This window comes from Bison bison, unplaced genomic scaffold (genome assembly GCF_000754665.1).
Source record: "Bison bison bison isolate TAMUID 2011002044 unplaced genomic scaffold, Bison_UMD1.0 scf7180017864533, whole genome shotgun sequence".
NCBI lineage: Eukaryota > Metazoa > Chordata > Mammalia > Artiodactyla > Bovidae > Bison > Bison bison.
This window is the reverse complement of record NW_011495082.1, coordinates 9,819,026-9,832,293: the sequence shown is the minus strand read 5'-3', so window position 1 is coordinate 9,832,293 and position 13,268 is coordinate 9,819,026. Positions and strand designations below refer to the sequence as shown.

At 47.6% G+C, this 13,268-nt stretch overlaps 1 protein-coding gene across 2 annotated transcripts; it reads left to right on the top strand.

The window, feature by feature from the left end:
• Nucleotides 1-1,305: 1,305 nt before the first annotated feature.
• On the top strand, nucleotides 1,306-11,953 carry GLRX (glutaredoxin (thioltransferase)). Of its 2 annotated transcripts, none has more exons than XM_010831949.1 (3): nucleotides 1,306-1,625; nucleotides 9,051-9,170; nucleotides 10,725-11,953. In XM_010831949.1, the coding sequence occupies exons 1-2, from the start codon at nucleotides 1,335-1,337 to the stop codon at nucleotides 9,162-9,164; spliced, it is 405 nt and encodes a 134-aa protein (XP_010830251.1). In that variant the 5' UTR covers nucleotides 1,306-1,334; the 3' UTR covers nucleotides 9,165-9,170; nucleotides 10,725-11,953. The 2 variants fall into 2 exon arrangements, with proteins under 2 accessions (XP_010830251.1, XP_010830252.1); XM_010831950.1 differs by having other exon boundaries at nucleotides 1,341-1,625; nucleotides 10,722-11,953.
• Nucleotides 11,954-13,268: the final 1,315 nt, after the last annotated feature.

The following is a 13,268-nucleotide window of genomic DNA, read 5'->3' as shown; positions in this document are numbered from 1 at the left end:
TTGATGCTTTGAACTGTGGTGTTGGAGAAGACTCTTGAGAGTCCCTTGGACTGCAAGGAGATCCAACCAGTCCATCCTAAAGGAGATCAGTCCTGAATATTCATTGGAAGGACTGATGTTGAAGCTGAAACTCCAAAACTTTGGCCACTTGATGTGAAGAGCCAACTCATTGGAAAAGACCCTGATGCTACGAAAGATTGAAGGCAGGAGGAGAAGGGGTCGACAGAGGATGAGATGGTTGGATGGCATCACCGACTCAACGGACATGAGTTTGAGTAAAGTTGCTGATGGACAGGGAGGCCTGGCATGCTGCAGTCCATGGGGTCACAAAGAGTCGGACACAACTGAGCGACTGAACTGAACACCATTCAGACTCACAAACAGTGACAACAAAGGGATCAAACAGAGAAAAAGACCCTCACTGGATCTGCAGTTTGAAATTAGGGTTTGTGCTGGAATTTGCCTCCATGCTAAACTGCTGTTCAAGGGTCACAAACTCAAAAGCTTATGGATGAAGAGCGGGTATCTGGAAGGCGTGAGCCAGCCGGGAGCCAGCTTCTGCTCCCTCCAAAGGACCACCACACCTCAGCCCCAGCTGCTGCCTCTCATGAAGGTGACCTGACTTTTCGGGGAGAGGCCGCAGGGCCAGATTCTTCTGTGCAATCTCCAGATGTTTGAAGGTGGGGGAGCAATTCCATTAAACAGTGACAACAAGCAGGGCAGGCAAGATGAGATGCAAAGTCACAATCTGAATTTCACTTCTAAATAGATTTCAGTCTATTCTGCGTCTTGAATGATTCTGTGTGTGTGTTTAGAAACCGTGTCTCTGAGAGACAATAAGTGAAGTGAAAGTGGCTCAGTCCTGACTCTTTGTGACCCCAAGGAGTATGCAGTCCATGGAATTCTCCAGGCCAGAATACTAGAGTGGGTAGCCTTTCCCTTCGCTGTTCTCTTCTCCAAGGGATCTTCCCAACCCAGGGATCGAACCCAGGTCTACCTACATTGCAAGCAGATTCTTTACCGGCAGAGCCACAGGGGAAGGCCTGAGAGACAATAAGAACTGACTCTAAGAGGTGCCTGCCTGCCTGCTGGGGCTCCCTCCCTGGAGCTGGTCTGCACCTTTCAAGCTTCTCCAGAGAGTGAGCTGGCTCTGTTTTCTTCTCCAGAGCGGGTGCCCCTGAAAGGGCTGGACAATGACACCCCAGGATGTAGCTGTTCATGCTCCAAAGCTCTAGCCAGTGCATCGCTCCAAACTGAAATGACTTTCAGGGCTGGCCCTTTAAAAATCGAGCACGCCGCGGGGGCAAACTCCTCCTCCAGGGAGGTTCCTTTAAATGAGAGCCAGCTGGTCGGTCAGCCGCAGCTTTTACTCTCAAGCTCTGCCTACAGTGGAGGCGTACCCCCCGGAGGAAGGCAGCATGGCTCAAGCGTTCGTCAACAGCAAGATCCAGCCTGGGAAGGTGGTCGTGTTCATCAAGCCCACCTGCCCCTACTGCAGAAAGACTCAGGAGCTTCTCAGCCAACTGCCCTTCAAACAAGGGCTTTTGGAATTTGTCGATATTACAGCCGCCGGTAACATCAGTGAGATTCAAGATTACTTGCAGCAGCTCACCGGAGCCAGAACGGTGAGCCTGGGGTCTCCTGCCCAAAGGCTGGGGGGGAGGGGGGAGGGAAGGCTCCCGGATGCCTTTGTCTGTGACTGAGGTGGCCCGTGCCTTCCTCGGGGACACCGCTAGGGCTTCGTCGCTCTGAGAGGGTGCGGGGGAGGGCGCCCGAGACAAGAGCTGCTTCCTTGAATAGGCAGCGGACCTCGGCCCACCGGACGGGGGTGCGCAGCTGACCCGCGCTGGGCGTCAAGGCGGGCGGGCCGGCGGGCAGCTGTGTCCCGGAATCGCCGCCGCCGAGAAGCGCTCTGCAGTCTTTGTTTTCAGCACTGACAGCCTGATCTTGCAGGGCTGGGCGGTGGAAGGAGGGGTGGAGGGGCCACGGGTGAGCCCTCTGTGTCTGCCGTTGAGCAAGAAGCCAGAGTACTCTTTCCTCTGGGTTCACAGGGCCCAGTGGCATTTGCTCTCCTTCAGTCTTTTCCTCTGGGTTCTCTTTAACCTTACATTTTCTCCTTCCGTATCTTATCTCATTCCTCCCACTGGAAAAAAAAAAGTAATGACTTATTGTGGCTCCTTGACCTAAATGAGGGGATAGTTTCAGGCCTGTCGAGTTAGGGAGTTCAGAGGCCAGCGTTCTGGACGGGCTCTCACAGTGGCTTGCTGTGTGATCCTGGCAAGTCACCCCACCTGTGACCCTCAGGGTACCCCTTGGCTGCAACACCAGGCTGGAGGAGACCTCTATGGTCCCTTTTGCTTTGAGTAGACAGCGGGGGCCCCTGTCACCCTCTCTCCTCTGTATGAAAGGACTTCCTCTTCCTTAGCGCCCAGGGCTTCCGGTGCGATGGCTAACCAGCCAGGCTGCCAGATCAGCGCAGGTGCCAGGGTCGGAGCGTGGTGCCGAGTCAGGTCCCACCAGCTCCCTTTCAGGACACACATTCTAGGGTACAGAGTTTGCAGACGCACATGTCCTAGTTGAGGTTTAGTTTGGATTTGATGGTGTTTTTTCCTGGCTTCTCAAGGGGAAGCGTGGGAGGCCATTTCTCCCCACTGCTCCAACCAGAAGTCAGCATTCTGGTGCAGAGCGAGGCAAAACCCTACTGCTTCCAGGGACCCCCACTGGGAGCTGAGGACCCTTGGTCTTAGGAAGGTCCTGGAGTAGAGAACACAATGGCGAGAGGGCCTCTTGTTGCTTGGCTGGACCACCAGCTATTCAGGCTGCTTGGGGCCTAAGCAGCAAAGGGCAGTGTGGGCACAGCTGTGGCCCCTGATGTGAGGGATCCCTCGGGGAGGGCAGTTTACAGGTGGTGGTGTACATTAGAATCACCTGTGGTGGTGGTTTAGTCTTTAAGTCGAGTCTGACCCTTGCGACCTCTATGGACTGTAGCCTGCCAGGCTCCTCTGTCCATGGGATTCTCTAGGCCAGAAGACTGGAGTGGGTTGCCATTCCCTTCTCCAGGGGATCTTCCCAACTCAGGACTCAAACCCAGGCCTCCTGCATTTCAGGCTGATTCTTTACCAACCATGTGTGCTACAAGGGAAGCCAGAATCACCTGGGGAACTTAAAAAAAAAACACACCTCCCAATGCCTCAGTCAGACCCCATGCCAATTAAATCCCAAGGAGAGGGGGCAGACAGGCATCAGTAGTTTTAAAGATCCCCAGGACACGAATACAAACATGGAGCTGTAAGAGGAGTAAGTGCTGGGGGTGAAATGTAGGCTTGCAATTTGCTGTGATTACATCTTAAGTGTTCTCACCACACACACATGCAAATAGTAGCTGTGAGGTAATGGATATGTAAATTCACTTGACTGCAGTAATCATTTCACAGGGTATCTGTGTATCAAACCCTGACATTGTACACCTTAAACACACACAGATTTGTCAGTTACACCTCAAAAAATGTGGAAGTCAAAATAGAATGTATCTCCCATCAAAAAACCAAAAAAGTAATTCCAATTTGCAACAAAGTTTGGGACCCACATCTTTCAACTACAGCACCTATCACTCTAGCAGGAAAAACAAACCTCTTCACACAACCATTCAACAACACCCCCTCCCCCCATTCACTGTAAAGCTAACACTTTCTTCTAGTTATCTTTCAAAGTTTGTTTTTGAATTTTTCAAGATACTTTTCACAGGTTCTTGAGTCCTGAATGCATTCCTCCAAGGGGAGAACAAATCCTTTAAGGATATATAACTTCATCATCCCTAGCGCTGAAGGTTTTCTATTCAAAGAGACTGGAAACCTTGAGAGCTGTCACTATCTTGCTATGCCTGTGGTGCTGTGCAAACAGCAGCAGCCCAGTGGGACTTGATTGATTGTGGAAACATAGGACTTCAATCAGGCCACCAAACTGGAGACACTGGTTTTGGTTTTGCTTTAGCCACAGCTCCTAGATCAGTGCTTTCACTTATGCTTCCTGAAAGTTCTTTATGTAAATCCAAGTTTCCTGACCTCTGTCATTCTCCTTCTCTCTGAAGGATGCCTTTGAACATTCCTCACAAGGCGGAACGTTGGGCAACAAATTTGCTTCATTTTTGTGTACAGATGTCTTTTTCCCCTTTGCTTTTGAAGGATAATTTTGCTGAATACAACAAATATTTTTGAGCACTTGCTGTCCTAGGCACTTTTCTGAACACTGGAAATACTGCCATGAACAGAGCAAATGAAAATTCCTGCCTTTGTGGAACTTACATTCTAGTAAATGCCATAAATAAAGTAGTGTGTTAGAAGGTGGTAAGTGATGTGTGATATGGAGAAGCCAGGTAGGAAAGGGAGGTAAGCAGTAGGCAGCAAGGTACAGTTTTAAATGGGGCTGGCAGGTTTTACAGATATCTAAGGGGACTGAGGGAGCAAGGCATGCAGGAGCGTAGGCGTAGGACATTCCAGGCAGTGCGAACAGCAAGTGCTAAGGTCCTGGGGTAGAAGCCTGCCTGGTGAGAAGGCCTGTGTGGGTGGAGCATTGTGAGTTAGGAGCGGGTGTGGTCTGAGATCATGAGGAACAGGTCGGCCGTTCATGCCATCACATGCACACGGAGCGGGCATGTGATGGGAGATGAGATGCCGCTTGATTTTGAAAGGGTCACTCCAGTGGCTGTGGGGAAAGAGGCTGCAGGAAGGCCAGGATGAGGACCGAAGCTGGGGACCTCTGGAGATTATGGCAGCAGTTCTGGTGAGAAAGGAACCGTACCAGGGAGCAGCCAAGGAAGTGCTGCAGAGGACTGGCAATCAGCTGAGTAGCAGCCTCTGAGCAACACAGGTGGCACTGCTGGTCAAGAACGCGCCTGCCAATGCAGAAGACATAAGAGACGTGGGTTCGAGCCCTGGGTCAGGAAGGTCTCCTAGAGAAGGAAATGGCAATCTACTCCAGTATTCTTGCCTGGAGAATCCCATGCACAGAGGAGCCTGGAAGGCTACAGTCCACGGGGTTGCACAGAGTTGGAAACGACTGAAGCGACTTAGTACAGAAAATAGAAGATGCCACCCCAGCTGAGGTTTGGGCTGGAGAAAGCTCCTGGAGGAGGGCTGCAGAACTCCCAAGCTGGGTTTTCTGGTGGCAGTTCCCTACTTCTTTAATGTAACAGACTCAAGTTCCTCCGAAGAAGGGGGTGGGCCGGGAGGGGAGGCACAGAGCCCCAGCCTTCTCTTCCTTCTCAGCTGCATCAGCAGCTTCCTATTCAGCCACCACAGCCTCCCACACCGTCCGGTGAGGCCTGCAAGTTCAGCTTCCTCTGAGAGCTGAAAACTGATGGGCTTTCAGTTCAGTTCAGTTGCTCTGTCGTGTCGGACTCTTTGTGACCCTATGAACTGCAGCACACCAGGCCTTCCTGTCCATCACCAACTCCCAGAGTTTACCCAGACTCATGTCCATTGAGTTGGTGATGCCATCCAACCATCCCATCCTCTGCTGTCCCCTTCTCCTCCTGCCTTCAATCTTTCCCAGCATCAGGGTCTTTTCAAATGAATCAGTTCTTCGTATCAGGTGGCCAAAGTATTGGAGTTTCAGCTTCAACATCAGTCCTTCCAATGAATATTCAGGACTGATCTCCTTTAGGATGGACTGGTTGGATCTCCTTGCAGTCCAAGGGACTCTCAAGAGTCTTCTCCAACACCACAGTTCAAAAGCATCAATTCTTTGGCGCTCAGCTTTCTTTATAGTCCAACTCTCACATCCGTACATGACCACTGGAAAAACCACAGCCTTGACTAGACGGACCTTTGTTGGATCTTTGATGGGTTTTACCATGGTCTTCACTGTTCCCTAGCTCAGAGGAGGGGGTGTTAGGGCAATGGGGTCTTCCAGCTCTCAGCTCTCAGAAGCAGCTTGTGTGCCAGAAGGCATGCACAGAACTCCGCCCTGGGGACAGCCCGGATGATCTGATCTGATTGTGTTTCAGGGCCTGCCTTTCGGGGGCTGGGGGCTGCCGTAGAGCTGTGGGTTTCCAAAGCCTCAGTTAGTTATCCCGGGAGGAAGGGACTGCTCTCAGCGCCAACCCGTGGTTTGCAAATATGCTCTGTGAGAGTCACCTGGGAACTTGTCAGAATGCACATTCTTGAGCCCCTGCCCAGATCTCCTGTATCATAAATGTTGGGTGGGGAGGAGTAAGAAATCTGTGTTTTAACAAGCCCACCACGGTTTGGATCGCATGGTTCAGATCTAAGAACTGCTGTCAAACGGGAGGACTCCTCTCTCCTCAGGGGCTTCTCGCCAACTAACCAGACCCCGTGGTCTAAGGTGGAGATGGGGCAAGCAACAGGAGGAGTGACAGTCAGTTCTTTCTGAAAGTAACAAGTTCAAGAATGAACACATCCCTTCCATGGGGCTTCCCTGGCAGTCCAGTGGTTGGGACTTTCCTTTCATGCAGGGGGTGTGGGTTTGATGCCTGGTGGGGCACCTAAGATCCCACGTGCCTCCTGCCCAGAAAACCAAAACATAAAACAGAAGCGATATTGTGACAAATTCAAAAAAGACTTTAAAGATGGTTCACATCAAAAAGAAAAAAAAAACCTAAAAGAATGAAAGCTTCCTTATTTGAAGCTCAGATGAGTTTTACTCCTTTAGGCAATGCTTTCCACAGAAGGAGCCCTGTGTTATAATTATTTAGAATTCCATTAGGATTCTTTACCACTGCAACTGACCACAGCCAACTGTTCCTGGAGAGACAGAAGCCAAATGGCCCCCAACAATCTGAGAGGTGCTTTATTTTCTCTAAAATAATGGCCAGGATCCAGGGGGGAAACTTTAGGTTTCTGAGCTCATCTTTCTGCAAATTCTTTCAGCTGGTTAAGATTAAAAAAAAAAAAAAAAAGCGGCCTTGACGTCACTTCCACGTGCAAAGCTCCCACACGGCGTGCAGGGCAGGGGGTGGGTGGCCCCATGTGTGGCTGAGGAGGGCACCACCAGGCTTCCTCACTGGAACACCATCCTGTGTGCTCCTCCCACTCGGGACACAGGACGTAGCCAAGGCAATGTAGTGCAGGCTTCTTTCAACTGGGGGCCTTAATTTGTAAAGCCTACTTCTGCCCAGATCCCCTTCTTAATGGAAATATGGTAGGACTTATCTGAAATACTTCAGCCCTTTTTCTCAACTCTCTCCCTTAAAAAAAAATTCATCTGAACATGCACCCCAGTGTTCATAGCAGCATTATTTACAATTTCCAAGATACAGAAGTCACCTAAGTGTGTCCATGAACAGATGAATGGATAAAGAGGGCAGGGTGTGTGTATACACAGTGGAATACTTCTCAGTCAGGACAAAGAATGAAAGTTTGCCATTTGTAACAATATGGATGGACTCGGCCTTCTGCTGAGTGAAACAAGTCAGAGAAAGACAAGCACTGCATGATATCACTTATATGTGGAATCTGATAAAACCACCACAAACTAGTGAATATAACAAAAAAGAAACAAACTTACAGAGAATATAACAAAAAAGAAACAAACTTACAGAGAACAAACCAGTGGTTACTAGTGAGGAGAGAGGAGAGGCAATGCATGGGTAGGAGATTAAGAGGTCGAAACTATTATGTAAAAGTAAACTACAGGGATATAGTCTACAATATGGAGAGTATGCTGCTAAGTCGCTTCAGTTGTGTCCGACTCTGTGTGACCCCATGACGGCAGCCCATCAGGCTCCACCATCCCTGGGGTTCTCCAGGCAAGAACACTGGAGTGGGTTGCCATTTCCTTCTCCAGTGCATGAAAGTGAAAAGTGGAAGTGAAGTCGCTCAGTTGTGTCCGACTCTTAGCGACCCCATCCATGGGATTTTCCAGGCAAGAGTACTGGAGTGGGGTGCCATTGCCTTCTCCGTGGAGAGTATAGCCTATTTCTATATAGTATAGGCTACAAGTATAGCCTACTATATAAAATATAGTATATTTTATAATAACTTTAAGTGGAATATAATCTATAAAAATTGTGACTAACCATATTGTACACCTGAAACTTATATTGGATGTCAACTATACCTCAATAAAGAAATGCATCTGAGTAACTGTGGCTTCAGAGGAAAAGCAAAAGCTCTGAAAATATTCTTAACCTCTCCTGCCCCTTCTAGTATGTTCCTAGTGTTCTGGGAGAGGACCCGCTAGTTCCTGACCCCTCAGGGAGCCTGTTCTGGGCTGGCTTCTTCACTGCCAGTCAGCCTTTCTGCAACACCCTTGGCCTGGAACTTGTCTGAGCCACAGTGAAAGGACTTTCTCCTCCAAGAGCCCTCTGGAATCCTGGAATGCACCTTACCTAGCAGCAGGAACGGAGCCTGAGCTTGACTCGAGATGAATGTGCTCAGTGCAAAGAGCTGACTGTCAGTCTGACTGGCCCTGGAAGACCCACCCATGCCAGCTGTAAAACCAAAGCAGAGGCATGGCTTTGCTCCCAGAGCTGTGCACTTCATCCCATGATGGGCCAGGCATTTCAAAGAAGGCGATTCTGACACCATCATCTCTTCCCTAGCTGAGGGCAGGGCTCACAAGAAAGAGACAACTCTCATAAACTGAGTCTAAAAATCAGGGACAGAACTGATGGAAATACTTGTCCAGCTGCACTGAAAAACAAACTCCTTCCTGGTTGCTGTGGTTCAGTTTAAGGGCTCACGTGTGGTCCCAGCTGCAGAGAAACCAGAATTCAATCAGGGTGGTCTGGCTGCAGCCAACCAAAACCCGTTCCTGGAAAGGTGTTCCTGCAGAGTGAAATTTTTAAATCATTTTGACAAGTTAGACAATCTCACACACACAGAACATTCCATTTGAAAAGCATCTTGGTTTAAAAGCACTCTTGAGTGAATTATGTTATGCATCTCATAAAGTTCTGACTTGAAAGAGTATACATGAGGACGTTGTAAAGTGATTTGAAAAGCTTCAGACCATGCGGAACGTTCAGAGAACGATAAAAGCGTCTAACCTAACGACGCTCCCTCAATGTCCTGGCTCGTTTGCTTTCGTAGGTACCTCGGGTCTTCATCGGTCAAGAGTGCATAGGTGGATGCACAGATCTAGTAAATATGCACGAGAGAGGGGAACTGTTGACACGGCTAAAGCAAATGGGAGCTCTGCAATAATTACAGGTGAGTGACAGGTGGGACTCTGGGCCAGGAACACGGACAGATGGTGGGACTCTACTGCCGTGTTTTATTACAGTCGAGCAAGGCACCCAAGATAGGCAAACGGTGATCTGGGGAACTGTGATGTCGTGTATGAGTTTCCCTTTTACAAACGGATTAAGTGCATCAATGGGAGGAAAGCTTTTCACTCAACCTTCATTTAACAAATATTAATTTAGCACTTACTATGGGCCAGACACTGTATGAGACATTGGAAATATAGATATGAACAAAAAGATAATATGGAACTTATATTCTAGAGAGACAGACTGATCCAACACAAGTTAAATAATGCCTGAAACAAGTGAGTAATCTGATAGAGCATGGCAGAGGGGGAGGGAGCAAACGGAGCTAACGTGGTGAGGAAAGGCCTTTTTCAGAGGGGCTGGCTGAGCCAAGACCTGATTGACAAGGAGACAACCATCTAATGATGAAGCAGAAGAGCTTTTCAGGCAGAAGGAATAGAAAGTAGAAAGGTCCTGAGGTGACAACAAGTATGGAATATTCACGGAACCGAAAGCAAGCAAGAGCAGACTGAGTGAAGGGCAGTGAGAAGGGAAGGTATTAATAGTAGCAAATGTGGGCAGCGAGCGGCCAGAGCTCACAGGCCATGGGAAGCAGCCTGAAATCTCCTAAATGCAACGTGAAACCAAGGTAATTTTTGCTGTACCTATGTTCACCCTGAGAAGCCAATTCAATTCAATTGGCTTCCCAAATAACAAGCCAAAGTTTTCTAAAGTTGTAACCTAAAGGAGATCTTTGAATGGAAAACCACAGGGTCACAGATCCTTCAGAAAGGATGGGTTCCCCTCCCTGCAGCTCTTGTTGGAGCAAGACGGCTTCGAACCAGGCCAATTCCACTGACTCATCCGTGGAAAGACTGTTTTTTTAAGTTAAAGGAGAAACTTAGGGTGTTCCAATTAAAATGTTCTTTGAAGGGTATTTATTGCCCACTAATTAATAATTAACCCCTGAGCAATGAGTACACAGAGTTTGCAGGGATCACTCAGAAAAGCCACAGGAGTGAAAGCACAGGGCCTGAAAAGCCCAGGCGATCCCTTTCAAAGCAAACAGTTTTACAAATCTTGAATTACAGTTCTACAACTTTATCCCAGCAAGTAAACAGACCGTGTCTGTCTGGGTTAGCTTTCTGGCCTCACCCGACATGGTGCCAGATGTTTCCTATTCGATACCTTTTTTTAACAATTCAGGCTTAGATTAAGAATGAAAGAAAACTTGTGCCTTTCCGGGGGAAGTGGGAAATGCCATCCCCCCGATAACCTCTAGGTTGGGGTGGGTGTTAGAGTCCCCCATATTCGCCAGATCTCTTTAGCTGCATTGTCCTTCAGCATTTTATGCTCTTAGTATTCCACTGGCAACTTGCATTTCAAGACCATCTGTAACCAATTGTGTTTAAATGGCAAGAGTCAGTGTTCTGATAATGAAAGAGAAATGACGGGACCTGCTCTAAGAAGATCCAATTCTTTGTATTATTATTTTTTTTTTTTCCCCTAGCAGAGCAGACCCAGGCTGATATCCCCCTTTGGGGATAGGATGGCATTGCAGATAATGACAGCAGTTCCTGGAGGATGGACCTGGGGTGACTGTACCCAGTTACAGCAACCGTTTACTTAAAATTCTGAAATATTTTAACTGCAATAAACGGGGAAGGGAAGTCAATGGCTTCTTTTGACTCAGTATTAAAAATGGACCAACTTGCCCAAAATAACAGGTCTGACGGATGTCTCGGGTTTCTTGTGGATTGGCCCTTTGGGTTCCCAGGGACCATGACAAGATATGCTTAGGATTCATTCACTGACCCAAAAGATGATCCTTCTCTTTGGCACATGTTCTTACCAAGGGTCTCTTCTGAGCTGGGCTGCCTCTACCTCTAACGCCTGTATTTCTCAACCAAGTGTATCTCAGGCCCCCAAGCACGAAGCTAGAGTTGGTTTTCTGCTACTGCTTGGAAATTATTTTGTTGAGTTTGACTTCCTAGAATTTGTATTATGAAATCAACAGGCATTTTGAATGTGCTTTTTCAAAAGGTGTCTTCCCAGGCCACCATCTCCACCCCACCCCATCCCTTTCTGCTTTGAAAGTCACTGCTGTGAACCACTGCCCTGAACCCTGACAACTCACAGATCTCACAGGAAATGTTCGACTGTTCTGTCTGTTCTGTCTCTCAATCCGAGAGAAACCACATGAAAAGTTAAGCACAGTTGGTCTTCACTTTGTGCTACAGGGATCAGAGGTCTAAATGTAGGTGCGGTGATCATACAGCAACGCTGTTAGGTCAGACGGTGTCCAGGGAACCCTAGACAAGCATATATTGTTTAGATGACACACAGAAGGAACACACAAACATTTAAATGTTACGCAGAAAACCTGCATCCCCCTCCCGCAAAAAATGTCTGTGAAAACAGCCAAATTTGGGAAACACTGTTCTGGATGATTTTCTCTCTCCCCTTCTCCCCCCTCACTCTATGAGAACTTAAGAATTCCTTATTGTGAAGGATTCTAGAATTGCAAGAATGTTAATTTCTTTCTGTAGATGCAAGTATGAATGGTTAATTTCTTCTCTATTAAAGAAGTACTCATGGATCATACACTGATTTTTGCCCAATTCATCATTCTCAAGACTTTAAGGAGTGTCATCAATGCAAAATAAACCAATTTCAGGTGTTTTTTTTTCACATCCATCCCCCCTGCCATTATAAATAAAGGCACATGCTATTGTCTTTCACCGAGTATACACTGTTGGTTTGATTTTGTAAATTTCATAATTTGTATATGTTCAGTCAGTTCAGTCGCTCAGTTGTGTCCAACTCTTTGTGACCCCATGAATCCCAGCACGCCAGGCCTCCCTGTCCATCACCAACTCCTGGAGTTCACTCAGACTCAAGTCCATCAAGTCAGTGATGCCATCCAGCCATCTCATCCTCTGTCATCCCCTTCTCCTCCTGCCCCCAATCCCTCCCAGCATCAGATTCTTTTCCAATGAGTCAACTCTTCACATGAGGTGGCCAAAGGACTGGAGTTTCAGCTTTAGCATCATTCCTTCCAAAGAAATCCCAGGGCTGATCTCCTTCAGAATGGACTGGTTGGATCTCCTTGCAGTCCAAGGGACTCTCAAGAGTCTTCTCCAACACCACAGTTCAAAAGCATCAATTCTTCAGTGCTCAGCTTTCTTCACAGTCCAAATCTCACATCCATACATGACCACTGGAAAAACCATAGCCTTGACTAGATGGACCTTTGTTGGCAAAGTAATATCTCTGCTTTTCAATATGCTATCTAGGTTGGTCATAACTTTCCTTCCAAGGAGTAAGCGTCTTTTAATTTCATGGCTGCAGTCACCATCTGTAGTGATTTTGGAGCCCAGAAAAATAAAGTCTGACACTGTTTCCACTGTTTCCCCATCTATTTGCCATGAAGTGATGGGACCAGATGCCATGATCTTCGTTTTCTGAACGTTGAGTTTTAAGCCAACTTTTTCACTCTCCTCTTTCACCTTCATCAAGAGGCTTTTTAGTTCCTCTTCACTTTCTGCCATAAGGGTGGTGTCATCTGTATATCTGAGGTTATTGATATTTCTCCCGGCAATCTTGATTCCAGCTTGTGCTTCTTCCAGCCCAGCATTTCTCATGATGTACTCTGCATTTAAGTTAAATAAGCAGGGTGACAATATACAGTCTTGACGTACTCCTTTTCCTATTTGGAACCAGTCTGTTGTTCCATGTCCAGTTCTAACTGTTGCATCCTGATCTGCATATAGGTTTCTCAAGAGGCAGATCATGTCATCTAGGTTACCTAGGTTCAATTCCTGGGCAGGGAACTAAGATCTCACTTCAAGCTACTGCTCACTGCTGCTTCTCTGAGAGCAATTCCGATGTGTTATGGTTGTACTTTGCAGAATATCTCTCAGCAACACATTTAAGTGTTGAAAAGTTAAGAAACACCAACGTAGCTGGGTAAGGAAAGGGATATCAGGTGAAGGGCCCCAGGAGAAGATAAGCTGAACAGAGGCTCTGAGTCATAAACTGGCTTCTGTTTCCTGGG

What these genes read in the sequence shown, in the direction of transcription:
- GLRX (XM_010831949.1), top strand. Translation starts at nt 1,335, where the DNA reads ATGAGAGCCAGCTGGTCGGTCAGCCGCAGCTTTTACTCTCAAGCTCTG. An exon ending in AGCTCACCGGAGCCAGAACG is followed by an intron (nt 1,626 to 9,050) that starts GTGAGCCTGGGG and finishes TTGCTTTCGTAG; the next exon opens with GTACCTCGGGTCTTCATCGG.